At 41.3% G+C, this 16,312-nt stretch overlaps 1 protein-coding gene across 1 annotated transcript in view; it reads right to left on the reverse strand.

Moving 5' to 3' along the window:
• LOC135500220 (potassium/sodium hyperpolarization-activated cyclic nucleotide-gated channel 3-like) overlaps positions 1–15,152 on the reverse strand; it is a 72,087-nt gene extending 56,935 nt beyond the window's left edge. Inside the window, exons 1-2 of the mRNA XM_064791520.1 lie at positions 14,674–15,152; positions 13,224–14,064 (exon numbers count right to left, since the gene is read on the reverse strand). Coding sequence (XP_064647590.1) covers positions 13,224–14,064; positions 14,674–14,794 — 962 coding nt within the window. The 5' untranslated portion in view covers positions 14,795–15,152. The remainder of the gene's footprint in view (positions 1–13,223; positions 14,065–14,673) is intronic.
• Positions 15,153–16,312: the final 1,160 nt, after the last annotated feature.

Below are 16,312 nucleotides of genomic sequence, written 5' to 3' on the forward strand. Positions count from 1 at the left end.
AGTGGCGCAATATCCCTTTCACGCCCTGACTACAGCCACTCAGGATAGGGAATCGGCCAGACTGTCGTGATTTTCCTGACGTCAAAAACCTGTGCTTTGACATGTGAGTGTCTGGAAGCGTCTAAAAGTAAATTACAATTCTCCTGGAGGTGAGAAGTTGTCAGGGCTCCTGACAATACCTGATATAAGGTGTGGTGGTGCTAATGAATCCTGCGTACAAAGATGAACAAATATTCACATGTATCTCCCGCATCAGGGCTGGTAAAACTGTCTATGAAGTGTGCATTCTGTACACACGCACAATGACAAATCTGCCTTCTCGGAAACGGAAATCTGTCAATCAATCTTTCAGCTAATCAAGTTACGAAGCAGGTCAATGTCAAGCTGATAAATCAGGTTGTAAAGCAACTCAATGTCACAGGAATGTCATTTCAGTTATAAAGGTCCTAGCGGTCTCAAAACTCCAATCAGTAAATTTGGGTCCGGAGAAACTAAAGCTTTGAGTGATTCTGTCTTTGCTAGACTGCTAGACAGCATTCCCTCTTCCAGTTTCTATGACCGCATACCATGTGCCATCTCCTGCTGAGAGGAGATTGAGGGATTATTGGATTATCGCAAGTCAGGTCTGATAAAGGGAGATGAATTCTTTTCATTTGGAGATGAACGGATGACCGGGTGAGGGAGGCGGGAAATCTACATTTCAGGTCATGATCAGGTCCAATGGAAGAATGCTCACTGAAATGAAATAAGGAATGTAGCCTATAGAAAGAAGACGATAGTACATTGTAGTATATCCTACTGTACACAGATGTGGGCATTGAAGAAAGATTTGCCAAATACTATTCGCCCAATGTAAGGACAGTAGCATAAGTTGGGAATTGGATCTGACCAAATTTCTTTGTCATAGATCATCAGACATAAGGGGTCCTGCATACAAAGACTAAGCTGATCTGAAATTGGGGAATTGTTACCCTCAAACGGCCAATTAACGCCATTTGACCTCTGAGACCTTAAAAAAAAGGTAAATTAAAAAAACCGTATGAAATTTGATGCATCCTTACTTGGAGTACCTACCACAAAAATCTCATTGAAAACGAGTCATTATATAGGGCAACATCACAATTTTATGTTTTCAGCGTTGGTCCTCTAGTGGCCAAACCGAGAACTAGATCAAACCAAAATTCAACCACAACGGTCAGCAAAGTTTCAAGTTAATATATCTAGCGGTTTCGAAACGTGCTACTGTTTTTGAGATATAAAATAGGTAATGGGCATCATACTCAATCGGTAAGTCAAAAATTAGCGTAACTGTTCAAAAATAATAAGATTTGTTTGGAGTATTTCAAGTCATACAAAAAGACGACAAGAGAAATTCGACTTTACCGATACAAATTGATCAATATCATCGTGTAGTAGAGTACATATGACTGTCTGACGATTCTTGGATTGAAAGGAGAAGATGTGTTATTTTAATCGACTTAACTTCGCTGTGTGTCAGCGTCATTACGTGACAAGCACGAGTAATTAGACAGAGTAATGTCGTCGTCAACGCAAGTAACACAAAGAATCCAGTAAATTAAGAACTACAAATTACACAACTGCTCTCCAGAGGTAATTCAATTAACATTTATTGGCTCGTTTGAAGATGTTTTTCGCCAGGAGTAATCGAGACTGGATGTTATGAGATTATTGAGCAGTCACAGTAATCAGTCAGCAGCTGCATTCAGTAGGTTTTCCTGTTGCCCATTGTTTATATATTTCACAATCTTCAAACGAAATCGACATAACAACAATACGAACTGTAATTATGGTCCAATATAATTTGAATCCCCAAAGTTAAGAGGGTGGATTGCTAGGTCAGGTGACCTCGGTGTTTTGATTGATCGTTACCACAGAAATAATGGGCATCGAAATGGCAAAGGACTGATCGATTTTAATCGCTTCTAGTTGATCGCGAGTTGATTGCTTCGCAGCTCGTTGTGAACTTTTATATCGGTGATTATCTGAATGTAATATGCTATAAATTAGGAGTCAAAGCAGCTGTTTTTCACCAAAATGCCCAGAGGTTATGAAATATGGAACTGGCATGAATACGATACCACTGGCATGAATACGATACCTCGTTCATCCTGTTTCAAACTGTCAGTTGCCCTAGTTAGCTCTGTGACCATTCCGAGTTCCCAGCCACATCTTCTTTTTAACTGACAATGTTTTGAGCTGCCTCAGTATATACAATGGGTAGATGCATTATTTTGTGTACGATGGGTGAAACCTGTCAAAAAATCTCCCTCCTGAAAATTTGCGAAACTAGATGCTATGCTGGTGGGCTACCTCAAACCTCTTGGGTCCACCCGTGCAACTGAAACTGAAGATGAAAACTAACCCGATGGATTATGATTGCCTCCGAACAAGCAAGACAAGCTCATCCTTGCTTTATAAATGGCAGCAAAGTCTAATGCGACGATACCACCAAAATTCTCTCGTGTCTCTCTCGACGACTGTCTTGGGGCTTATAATGAAGAAAATCAATATTCTGGGTGGTATTCCCGAAAAATAAAAAGACAAATGCTAATTATAGAGCGCTCTGACATATCACTGATCCGGCTTAGATACATGTAAGTATATGTAACAGTACAGCTAAACTCTCTGAACTATCTTATAGTGTAAGTGTGGGGTATGGTTTAAATGATCAAATGCCGTGTAATGAGATAGTCTTCTAAAGTTTAATGACTTTGTGAATATCGGGTGAAGAAAAATAAAAAGAAGGCGCTTATGAAGTTGAAAATACCAGAGATGATATGTAACAAACGTATCCTAATGTTGGTTCCTGATACAAGTTATATATTCTTTCTCGTGTAAAAGTAGCTGAATTTCAAAAAAGTGTTTGACCCAACACACAGCTGTGGAGCTAGCGTGTCTGTAATGAAAGGGTTTCGTACAGCCCACCTCATCCATTGACAAAGTAGTCGAGTATCAAAATGGCCGGAGTAGCCCCATTACGCTTTCAAATGATTCGTCAACATCTTAGTGGGAAAGTACTTCTTGCAACAGATAGGCTATTTACATTCATGACATGAAATGAATGGTTTATCTGTTTACTGTCGCGTCTTATAAAAGCTTATTGCTGATGACGGAAAAAAACTTCAACGGTTTCGGCCAAAACTACGTCTTTGCTTTACGGAGCGGTACGACCGTTTCCGGTAAACACTAGGCTGCCCTCCGCCAGGTGAAAGGAGCGCGTTTCACTGGACAAATTTTTTTTGCCAATGGCGTTCTCTCTTGAATCTACATCAGCTAACACCGCTACCGCACAATAACCGTGTCAGTGGTAGAAACTCCACTCCAGTTGTTTGATGTGTTAGGATATCCATTAACCCAGCATCCGAGGAATTCTTTAACTCAATTAAAGTTCCCACTCAACATCTTGGGATACTACGGTATGGACACCGCACCTGTACATGCCGAAGAATTCAAAAACCATGGCCAGTTTGCAAATTGCAGGTGAACGACCGGTTCCAATCGCCAAACCTTGTATCGGACAGAATTGGAGAGAAGACATGATAATTATTTGTTCTATGTGATCAAAATGGCAACAAATAAATTATCACGGACGCGTGATGTGCTGAAAAGACGCAATAGAGACATAGTCAACTTAAGAAATGTACAAATGGATCACGCAATCGCTGGCGGCCATACGTTATTCATGCCGCGTGTGCGAACCTTTTTTGTGATAGGAGATGATAATTCCTTTTGCAAACCCGACAGATTGGTTTTTAAGGAGAGAAATCTTTCTTAATCGTGCTATTGTGGAAAACAACATCTTTAACTGTCAGTATGAGGATCCCGAACAAAATTTTCACACTCCAATGGTGCTTTTTGCAAGCGTTGAACCAATGCTTCAAATACATCTAGTGCCGATGTGATACCCATTACAGGGATTCGTACGGTTGCTTTATAAAGCCAATAATTAATTTTCAGTGGAAGCCATGCTGTTGAACATGTCTGAGAACGCTATTAATTCGCCAGGATCACAATGGCGCTGGGCGCCCTGATGAGACCCAGCGAGTAAAGCTTTAAACTTAACAGAGTACTCGGGAGTCTGACTCTTGTTAAAGATTTCTTCTGATTGAGCGAAGTCTGATCTACCTCACAGTGCCTTAGTGGAAACACTCAATTGGTCCATTCATAAGACAAATTCCAGTTCAGCTGTTGGTTTAGAACCAGCAAGCATTCCACATTGAGATAATAACCTTACGCATGAATCAAGGTACAGCTTCGAACAGCCTCTAGCGTGCTTCTCAAAAGGTGTTGATTTACATTATGTTTTGTCTCACGGAGATTCTTGTCATGACTTTTATTTTTGTACAGTGTAAATAAAAACATCGTACAACTCTTAGCCATTCAATCCAATCTGGCTATGAACATGATGAACTCCGTTGCCTTGTCATCTGACGAGACAACAAATGCAGAGCTCGTGCTAAGTGCCCCAAGATGCCGTCTCCTCAGTATGTCCTGCTTTGGCAACCACAGGCCATTACTACGTCTCATTATATGTAGACTGCACTCATGAAACCAAGAGATGAAAGCAAAAGACTGTTTGAACGACTAAGGTACGGTTTATCTTAATAGTACCGGTCATAAAGCACCTACTCTATGGATCAAGGCTCCATCAGAATGATATGTCAGCATTAGATGATTAAATGAACAAGGAGAACGAGTAAGGTTTTATTAATTACTGGTAATAAAATGTTCGTACCGCATAGCCAGCTAATAAAGGAATTATAGCCAAATGGTACGACTGAAGTCACGGCATTAATGGGTTACAATCAGTGCGTTGGACCACTACATGGGCTTACCATGTCAATTTTATGTCTGTCAAAGTGAATCGCGCTCATTGATAATAACAACGGTTTCCTCGGGCGTTTTACACACGTAAGAAAGTAATCCGTGTATTATCAGTTGAACAGCAGTCAGTGATTATCCCTAGCTGTTAGTCAAGAGGGTGTGTCCGACTGAACTGGCAACGTACGCAATTAACGTTATTTTTTATTAACCTTTAACTAAGAAGACTGAGCCTGGTTCTCTCCTCTGTAGCATGGCCCCTTAGACAATATTGGTTTCATATTAGGGACGCGTGTTTAAGTGTGGGTTCACAGCGTTCGTAGAGAATACTAATGACATTCAACCAGGTATTGAGAGAAAGCAGTCAACATTGTTAACAGCAATTAGTTCAGAACATCCACCCCCCTTGGTTGATTACAAGAAGAGAAGTATACGTCAGTGAGTTCGCCTGGTTCATTTATCTGTCATTTATCACAAATCAATCAAGGCTTTTGTACTGCGTGTTTTCATGAAGAAGGTGATACGCCACACCCCTAGCGGTTCAGACGTACATGCACACATATACATAGAATGTGGATGTCCTTGAAGTCAGTATTGGTTTCAAAAAAAGGAACTGTAGTTTGAAAACCGTACTACAAAGCCCTTTGTTCAATGATATACAATGAGCCGTTCCTCAGTGAACTCAAATTCGTGCAAAGCAATATGCTCTGACACAAATATTGATTGAGTGTACGATACCAAGGCCTGCTGTGGAGGCATGGTAACAAATTAAACAAGACTACCTTTTCAACTGTTGAATCTATGGCTGTATTTACAAGTAAATCTGTCCATGATTGGGAGCTGCATTTAATTGAATACTATCTCAGCAATTATAATTTCTCAGAGTATAAACAATGCCCTTGGGAGCCATGGAAGAGACTCTCAATAGCCTCACTGTCATTACTTTAGGCGTACAAACGAACCTGAGTGCAATCTCAATGGCACACTGCACATCTTACGTTCATTTATCACGTCAGTGTTGATGTGATCGCCCAGCAGAGCTGTCGTATCACCATGGGAGTTAATAACTGAGATTCCTCTTTGACACTAGGTAGTAAATCACCGTCGTAATTTCATGGCATGGCCGTTGCTTTAGACTCGTCTTACACGTTCATCAGCTCAGAGATCGCTGCATCAGAGACTATCCCAAGCGAGAGATTCACCACAGATAAAGTTAATTGGGAAACGAAATGAAAAATAATTGAATTTTGCTATGTAATAGTGGAACATCACAACGGCAATTATTACAAACGTGACTCTAGCGGTAATGAATAGCGGCAAGTGATTGGCTGTAAAAACAAGGCTCGCATATCATAATTGGCGTAATATTAATAGGCTAACAATTAGCAGCCTGATTAATTTCGTTCAGCCGTCCAGTCGTGTGATGTCAAATACTTTGCTTCCGAAATGGAGATATTTTTCTTGTCGTAAATGTATACGTCGAAACAGTTTGCAATGGTGCTTTCTGAAGGCTATGTATGGGCATGAGCCGTATTGCGTACTCAGATGTAATGTTATTCACCAGACTGTTGTATGTTGTGATGGTATTTGTGAAAACACCAGGTGTCGTGAGACTACCGATATACAAATGACAACATGATTCTGTCTGATCCGTCTAGACTCGCGGCTAGGGTTAAAGCTTTTGGCTAATAGCCACCTTAATTAGCATGCTAACAGACAACCATTTACTTTATGGATATTGAAACAAGGCACTCTCTAAGTTTGGAGGCTGGATGTGTCGATGATGATTGATTGGATATCGAAACTGACCAGACAGTGGGCCATCTCATCACTGTACGCGATAGTATTACTCTACACTAGGCAGGCTTCACCAGAGCTACCAACAGCGAAGTAGGAAAATCTGTAATTGTATATAATCGACGATTCTCTTGTGTTTGCATCTGGTGCAGCTCTATAGGCTGGATGCACTCTCTAACCATAAGCAATTATCGTGCATGTTTGCAATCATCTCTGGACTGATATAAGGTTATACCAGGTTATTTTTCCTATTAGAGTTATTCTCTGAAGAGAACAGTTCTAAAATTCCGAAAGTACGACGCCAGACTGCCACTGATTATCATTGATTTGGTAGGTTACCCTCAAGAGAGTACTGGTTCCCGTGTGCAATTGAGTTGGACGGCCTTTACGCGTACTTCTGTTCTCTTTACGGAATATCCCCTGTAGCTTGTAACATCTGTCGTAGTTTCCCAATGAAATGTGATAGTTTTGCTCAGTACATTCAACTTTTTTAGCTCAAGTTTCTTCCGGAATCACCAATCTTCCTCCGTCACCCACCCCCGCCAAATAATTCATTAACGACTACCGTACTAACGGGTTTACCATGTTACCAAACGGCTCAAAGCCCTGTGCTCATTCACCAGAGAGTGGGGCTCCAGTGGTTCAAAACAACTTAACCAATACATAAGTTTTGTTTGTTAAATAGAGTCTGATTAGAAGTCTATTGGACTTACACTAAAAAGATAACGCTAGTTAAAGTTTGTTTCAAGTACACTGTAGTTTTGAACTACCGGCCCTGGCTACTTCTTAAATTGAAATCGCCACAGCAATCGTTTGAGATTTATGGCTATAATAGACACGGGTCTGGTCAGAAACATAAAAGTAAAAATGACGCTGAAAGTGTAATTCAAAATATTTATTTCAGAACATAGAAACAATACAATACAAAAAAATATAATATATACGTAATTAACAGCAGTTTGAATCAATCAGTTCCGGCGGTCCTGCCGACACATCATGGTTCTCTTGATGTAGAATCTCCGTTCAGCGACCTCGGCTGACTCTGAGAAGGCACACCGCGCAACAAGACACAACAACGCAATTTCTACCGAACTTAACGAAATGTCCTCACATGACACCCGTTACCGGTACTCTGACAAACAGTCAGACACACTACAATGCCAAGAAGATAGACCAGCAAAAAGCAGACCAAAAGTATTCCCGGACAAAGCAAAATTCGGTGGCAGTAATGGAAGGATAGACCAGCACACAGCTAATCAAAAGCTTCGCCGCACACAACGGGATTCGGTGGCAGAAATGCCGAGATAGACCAGAACACAGCAGGAATCTGTGGCAGTAATGCCGAGATAGACCAGAACACAGCTAATCAAAAGTGTCTCCGTACGCAGCACGATCCGGTGGCAGCAATGCCAAGATAGAAAGGCAGCATACAGCTAATCAAAACCATCCCCGCACACAACAGGATTCGTTGGTGGCAACGCCAAGATAGACCAGCACACGGCTGATCCAAAGGTCTTCGCACACAACTGGATTCGGTGGCAGCAATGCTAAAATAGACCAGCACACGGCTGATCCAAAACATCCCCGCACACAACAGGATCCGGTGACAACAATGCCAAGATAGACGAACAGACAGCTAATCCAAACCATCCCCGCACGCAACAGGATTCGGTGGCACCAACGCCAAGATAGACCAGCAGACAGCTAATCCAAACCATCCCCGCACGCAGCAGGATCCGGCGGCACCAATGCCAGGATAGACCAGCTCAAAGCTAATCGAAAACATCCCCGGTCGAAGCGACACCTTGTCGTTGAACACACAGCTCGCCTGCAAGTCTCACACTGCCTGTTCCACCCAGTACACATCAACACAAACAGTCACAAGTCAGTTACATAATAAGTCCTATTAATCGTCGCTATAACAGTCCCATTCAACTCGCAAGGGATAGTGGCCTAAGCCGCTCAAAACTGTTGAACGGTGTCGCCAGAGACGTGTAATCAGACATGTAATATACTGCTAAAACCAAGCTGACAAGAACTTTTACATGATTTACCTTGGTAAATTGTGAGATACTCTAACCTGGGATTTTAGAACTTTAGATGTGTTCTGTTCAGAGGACAACTCTTTCTAGAACTGAGACAAATACGTACTCGGGGGTCACGTAGCTCTCGTTTGTGAGAACATCCTATTCCTTCTGAATGAGAAGGCGATGCTAACCGGGTGCATAAAAGATCGTCATTGTTCTTGATACCAGAAAAATGAGCCACAATTCTCTTTACAAGTGTGAAAAACGCTGTTACTTATGTTGTCTCACACAGTTAGAGACACGCCTAGTGGCCGCAGATTATGGTTAAGATCGATGTAAACAACCATTAGCACTTCTCACCAGACTGGTACAATCACGCGTCTCACTCTGGGATCTCGCGACATTTGGGTATTGATTTCTCTATTTCTACAGACAAGAGGACAATCTCGGCAACCTACAGTCCGGAATTAGAAGTAAAAGACAAAATACTAACTGAGAGCGTATTTCTTTTTTACTGTATCCATTGGTAACAGACAGTACGATGTCATTTCTGAAAGTGGTAATTTCTAAAAATCTTAATCAGGAGAGTTCGCGCTCCAGAGCGCCAAACGATGCCGAAAAAACATTGCAGAAAGGACTTTACCAATTCACCGCAAGCTAGAGTTCAGTTAGAGTGCGCTATTCCCTGTGAGAATTTAATCATCGTTTCAATTTCAGCGCATGTTCCTCTAATTTCTGACTATAATGGAAAGCCTTAATCTCCGTGATGGGATGGGCAGGTAACGCTTTCTTTCGAGATATTGGTTAGCTAGGAGTGATGGCTTACAATCTAATTATATATATCTGATCAGGGATGTCTTTGGTGCTGGGTATGATTTATTAATCCTTTTGATTGAATATTCAGCCGTTTGCCGGAAACTTCAGTGAAACCGTCTTAGTTTAAACCACGAATTACTTTACGGACTTTAACCTGTGGTCACGATTAGTCATTTATCAGTCTACTGACTGAGATTTTCAAGGGAATATTTCTCCTTGAAGAAACAGTGTGTTGCTTTATGGCTCAAAATCAGTGTCCTAAAAAGCCTATCAACTGATTTCGACCCAATGAGCATTGACTGGAAAGGAAGAGTAAATAAGGTTGCCTCTATTTGTCAGTAAAGTGGTAATATTTGCCAATAACTTGTCGAGGTTCTCAAAGAGCCTTATAATCATTCAGCTTGTCTGTCAGTTTGAGGGCAAAGCAAGACGTGTATTGGTGATAACGCAGAGACGTAAATGGTCCCTGGCCAGCATATCTTGGCTTGATGTCTCATTATTCGGGTACTTTGTATGCACCTATCGCAAGGTGGCATTTGTCATCCAGTGTCCACCGCCCACTCGCTATAAGCGGGGACTGCAGGGCTTTGTAAATTGTGATAGATTGGATACAGCATGCCGGTAGTCACAGTTGTTGGACATGATCGGATTATTCAAACCTGTTCCTGGAATGTATACTTTGTTTTAGTATGACATACGTGTAGGAGATGTTAGGCTCGCGGAGACCATATTATGCCATGGATGCAGTCAACCATTATGCTACCGTCCTATTGAAAATTACAAGACAAGACTAAATGACTGTGACTCCATTATGATTGTTAAAGCGGATATGTACAATGTAATACCACAGTTTAAGTTACATATCTGCAACTTAAACTCCGTGGTAATAGAATCATAACGTGGAAATCAGAGAGAAACAAGCTATGATATGATTTAGTGGAAACCCTGAAAACTTGCGTCAACTGCTACATTCTAGACAGGACCACAAATATTTATGTCGACCCTGACCAATTTGTATTGTATGTTATCCAGGGCTGCGCCAAAAGTCGCGCCATGATCATGTGGCTTTTATGAGGTCCAGAGTGAAATGACATGGCGACTGCTGGTACCCCCAACCCATCCCCACCCCCACCCAATCCCACCACTTGATACATCACGACAACCAGGCTGAGATGTGGGTTGATTCAATACACTGCAAATGTCTTTAGTGTCTAAACATCCATGTAATCCGCTCATGTTCATTTACTTCAAGAGGCAATCCTAGACTGACGTACGTCATAATAATCATGAGTCTTCGAGACTGGATTCCATAACGGTATCATAAACAGATTATTTCAATCGATATATGATGCATATTGAAGTTATTGATAGGTTTTATTAAGATATAATGTGTTGTCATCGTCCATTTTCGTTTGGATAGAAAACCATGATCTTCGTATCGATCAATGCGTTGATTTATTGACAACTTATCTAACGTGTGTCACCTGGATACGCGCTCATCACAGCATGAACATCTAGTATGAAACTAATCATATGATACAAGATGAATTCTACGTCATTATAGTATTGATGGTATTGATATACATACAGTATAACATCGATGACCTATGTCTGAGCCTTTTTATATCGCATATCTAATATCATTGTTGGTATATTTAGGCCATTTCAGCAACTATTTTGAGCTTAAAATAGTCAGCCATAGCAATCAATATGCACTTTTGAACAAAACAAGGGATATTTTTAACATCTCCCATCATGGACATGTAGGTTATGTCCGTGAAGCACATACACTATAAGCATAAGGGTTTTTTTCACTGATAGCTATAACTAAAGGCCGGTGTAATATATGTGAGTGTTTCCCGTGTGTGAGTGTTTCCCCTTATTGTTTGGGAACGCTCAAAAATAGATTGACAAGTTTTTCTGTGTATCCCCCCTATTGAAAAGTCGTGGTCTCTCTAGCTGTCTATTGTTTGGAAACACTGACACATGGGAAACAACCACAGATGTTACACCGGTTCACATGAGAGTATATAAATCCTTAAGGTGATTTGCTTTCAGACCAAGTAAGAATATTATTCAAGGCGTATTGATCTGCTATCAATTTGTATTGCAGATATATCAGTTATAACGCATACGTACAGCCTCATCCAGCGTCACCATCGAACATAGGAGCAATATGTATTTGTGTGTGATTAGCACAATATTCCATTAAATAAATTGGCTGAGCTTTAAAGAGGATTTGGTTCGAAAGGGCAGCTCAGATGTACCGGGGATGCTTCTGCGTAACGCTACACATTTAATGGGCTATGAATACACATAACAGGTATTAACCTTCTTCATCACAATTTATTTTATTCTGATCAACATGGCATCCATCATAAGCACATCAACAGGGGTTGTTATAAGGAGAAGGACCTTTCAACATGTTGGAGAATAAATCCGGATTTTTTTCAGAAATATACGCGCCTCTCTTAAATCATGTCTCGGCATGATATAACATCACGCAAAGAAATACAAACATCACCACTTGTGGCTGAAATAATGGAATAACTAATAAAATCATTGATAGCACCAGTGTTTGAATCAATTATATTGAGAAGATAGATTCATACAATAATGCAATGAACACCTAAACATCAAGTTTAAAGATTTAATGGACAAAATGAATTAAATCATTAATTCAAAGTTTGAATATTTTCTGACTACCACACTGAAACCAGAGAATAAATCAAGAAAAAAACATTCTAATACTTAGAACGTATAATATATCATTCTGCCCACACATCTTATTAATGTTTGGGGAGCTCCGGCTTATCAGACAAGGCACCCTTGTTGAAAGTCACATGAATTTCTGTATGAGTAGTTTAGATCGTTCATCGACCGTTTATCACAGGTAGAGGTACGATACGATCATGAATACATAAAATCAACACGTAAAGGCCCATATAATAAGCCTTTGCCATGAACATGTGTGCTTACCAATTAATTTTCGTTCATACTGCATCATGGGGAACAGCTTCATTTTGTTTAATATGTCCAAGATATCGTTCTTGTTTAAACAACACCTCCTGTGTGCTTAGAAGAAAGATTCAATGTCTGTGAGATGAGCACGACCGCTCTCGCCGGCGGTTTGTTCTGCTTCGAGTGAGAACACATCATAAAAGTTATTTGTGATTGCTTGATTGGTATTAGATATTCTTTGGTGCCGCAGGTTAAGCTGACAAAAACAACTCAACTTTCCTTTATTTATTCACCTTAACTCTGTGCAGAAATATGTGAATAAAAAAACAAAATTGATCAGTACTCAATCAGATCTCTATGAGATTACTATCACCATCAGCAAAAGCGAAGGGCCTTCTCCGGTCCTGCGTGGGGTCTTATTTTAGTACTCAGAGGTTGCTCTGATTATGATGAAATTTTGTTCAATGCTTATGAAGCACTATTATATCCATCTGTTAATACGAGGCAATACAAACATGCAGGTTTAAGAGTATAGAGACAGTTTCTTTAATCATATGCGCGTAGTTGCACAAGTCATTTCTGAGGAAGTGCGGGAGAGAGACTTGGACATGTTAAAGTAAGAGGCCACGTGCTGCATAACTGAGGTCGGTGCACAGTCTTCTCAAACGACAAGCAAAAAAGGGTCTTTGGCGAATACGATCCACAGAAAACGAACACCAAACTTGCTAAAGCTAGTTCCTGAAAGAAAACGACAATTATTTAAGAAGTCTTTAAACTTACCGAAAATTACTGCATGGATGAATAACCCAGTTGCCGACTGCTTGCTGACGTCGTTTTTCCTTCATGAGTGCGTTTTTGTTGCCAAAAAGTTTCATTGCAAGTTTATTATCCGAAGGTTGAAAGAAAGAGATAATTTGATCTCTAAGGTAGACAGCAGAGCTGACAGGCTTTTGCTCCCCCCATGGAGGTAGATCCTCTTTCGGGGTCCCATATAGGCTATTGTCGTCCCCACTAAACTGGACTTTGTTGTCCTTTTTGTAATTTTTTTCGGGGCTCAGGTAATCACTTACTGCCGAGTCATTCTCCGAGTCGTCCATGGTGATGGTGATAGCGGGGGCATTTTTGCGTCTCCTTTCAGCCAAACTCGGCGTGGATCCGGCTGACACATGGCTGCGTAAAGACCCTATCCGGTTAAAATTTCGAGAGAGTTTCAAGCTCGGGAACCTCCTGGATAATTTTGGTAAGGGTGACCACTGCGTGCCACTATCTTGGCGAGTTAACCTCGCTTCCCTCGAGTTCAGGACAGGTAATGGCTTACCTGGAGTACCAACACGTGGTACTTCCCCATCCTTAACTATTACATCAACAGAACCTGAGGTGTTCTCAGAATCTCTCAGCGTTTTATCCAGACTGGACTGCCGCAATGACTTTTCCGGGGAAGTCCTAGTGGAGTCCATATTTCGACTAGTATCCGCCGTCGAATAGGTTCCGATGGATGCATTCAAAGGCGTAGAGTGTAGGCTTCCCTCTGAATCGGGGCACGAAGGCTGCACCGAATCCATCGATGCCTCGTCGTCAGCCATGTCGAATGCAAGGTCTTCCAGATGAAGACGGTCAGCACCTACACAAATAAACAAAAGAGCGTTAATCTCTAATTGCTGTATCGCTCACATGTTGCCGATGTTGCTGCGATGCGACAGATAAGTCATATTCCCCTCGATGCCTGACGATCGAATCACATATCCAGGAGAGCCGCTTCGTTGCGTAATCAAGACAATCAAACTTTGAACCAATCCTAGGCGAGAAATCACCATGATGTTGTGACGTCACATAAATTGACAGTCGCACTGCTGGAGAAGAGTTGCGACAGATGGCGCACAAGTGACGAGAATATTTCGATCGTCTGGATTGACTGATGTAATGGATTATGCAGAATGCGAGCTGAATACACACATAAACTGGCCGTCGTCCTGTGAGAGTGCAAATGAGAGAACATGGACTATTATTGAAACCGACTCCTGCCTTTTATTTAGTGCCACAAACGTGTATTCAGCAGCACAAACACAAACACAAAGGAACTAGAAGCAAATTATTGATACTTGAGAGCGTCATGCCAAATCACGACAATCATACGGAAAGAAAATTAAATTACAACTGCATGATGAAGCAAATGAACAACTTCCTCTACCTGTTTGCTATTCAAAATGATAAAAATGCTAATGACACTTACCTATAAATCCATCGGCTAGTGAGTCGTAATGATTGTTGACTAACTCATCATAGTCCGGAGGCAATGTCTCCACCTCCAGGATCCCTGGACCAACACACGGCGCAGTCACAGTGTGGGACATAGCGTCTGTTCTGGAGTATCCCTCTTCAAATAGGTGTCGTATGATATCCCAGAGGAAGACGAGGCACAGTGGCCAAGATGAGTACACATCCGAGTCGGCTTATATAAGCCATGGTAGCGGTGGATCACAACATGAGTCGATAAACGTGTGGTCAGATCTTACAGGAATAACATTTCCTCATCCTTCTCCCAAACATTCAAGTTCGCCCATAAAACCGACGTTGATAATCAATCGACACGACTCCTGTCAAGAGATGAAGCATGTTTCGCCAAGGTAAAGCTATCCACACGAATCGTCTTGAAACTACCACCGTTAATCATCACACGCAGTAGCAGGTTTTTTACTAGATAACAAATGCTATTGCTGGCTCTATTCATCCACTGTACCCACTATTTCGAGATATTCAATCAATGTTGCTAAGGCATGTTCGATCGCACAACATGTTTCCACCTGCATCAGATACTGCGTTCCGATCCTTGTTCTGTTTTAGGAGATGATAATCCTGGGAGAATAATAATTGTCTTTAGGCGACAAGGAGTGATATCAATAGTGAATAATTAGCCAATCAGTGTCCGCAGTCATAATAGGTAATCGTTCATCAACAATGAACGCACAATAGCGTTATTGACAGAAAACATTCAAAAGAAAATGTCACGGAATATCAATTCGATTAGCCAGAGCTGATACATAAGTAGCACACATACACACGGCGATTACATACTTGAAATAGTTGAAGCAGTGTAGTCCTTTTGTGACTGGTACCTACCAGATTCAACGTTCACATGATCCAGTATCACAGAGAGAAAATCAAAGGCGAATTAAGTTAGCCGCCATTTGAATGGAAGGGGTTGGTTTCTATGCGATAGAGATTGTACAGTATAGATCGATGTCAAGCTCCGGGCAATTCGTAAGCCACCGTATTTCATCGTTGAGTGTTCCTACACGGGTTCCTGATCTCTCGATCTCTCTCTACACCGATATTGGTGGCCAATGGGACGTTCGATCGAGTGGTGCCTGCGGGTCGACCCACACACCACGTTCCCACCATCTTGGGGAACATTCATTCAACCAAAAATATCATAAAGAAAACAATATCAGCCAATCAATATAGGCGACATTTTCTGTCATTATTCATGATACGAGAGACATGGGCTCATTGGCGTGCAACCGGCGCACCGCTGGTCCTGACTTGAATGAACACCCACACACCCGTACACAGATACTGTACAATATATAGCGTCGTCTTTGCGGAGGAAATTGTTTAACGACGGGTGTCACTATGCAAAGATAAGGAATAAACGAAGCACAAATTCGACGAAGCCGATAGATTAGATCTTCTTCTAAAATATAACATAGTTCAAAGAGTTGTACACGTACTTAACAAAGACACACTCATATTCCCAAATGAAATCCGATATAGAGTTCGACTCTTGGATTTCCGAGATTCACATTTAATACTTTGATATTTTATTGAATAGTTCAAGGAAACCATCGTAATAATCGATAATGCCATTCTCC

The sequence above is a fragment of the Lineus longissimus genome, chromosome 2, assembly GCF_910592395.1.
Source record: "Lineus longissimus chromosome 2, tnLinLong1.2, whole genome shotgun sequence".
Classification (NCBI taxonomy): domain Eukaryota; kingdom Metazoa; phylum Nemertea; class Pilidiophora; order Heteronemertea; family Lineidae; genus Lineus; species Lineus longissimus.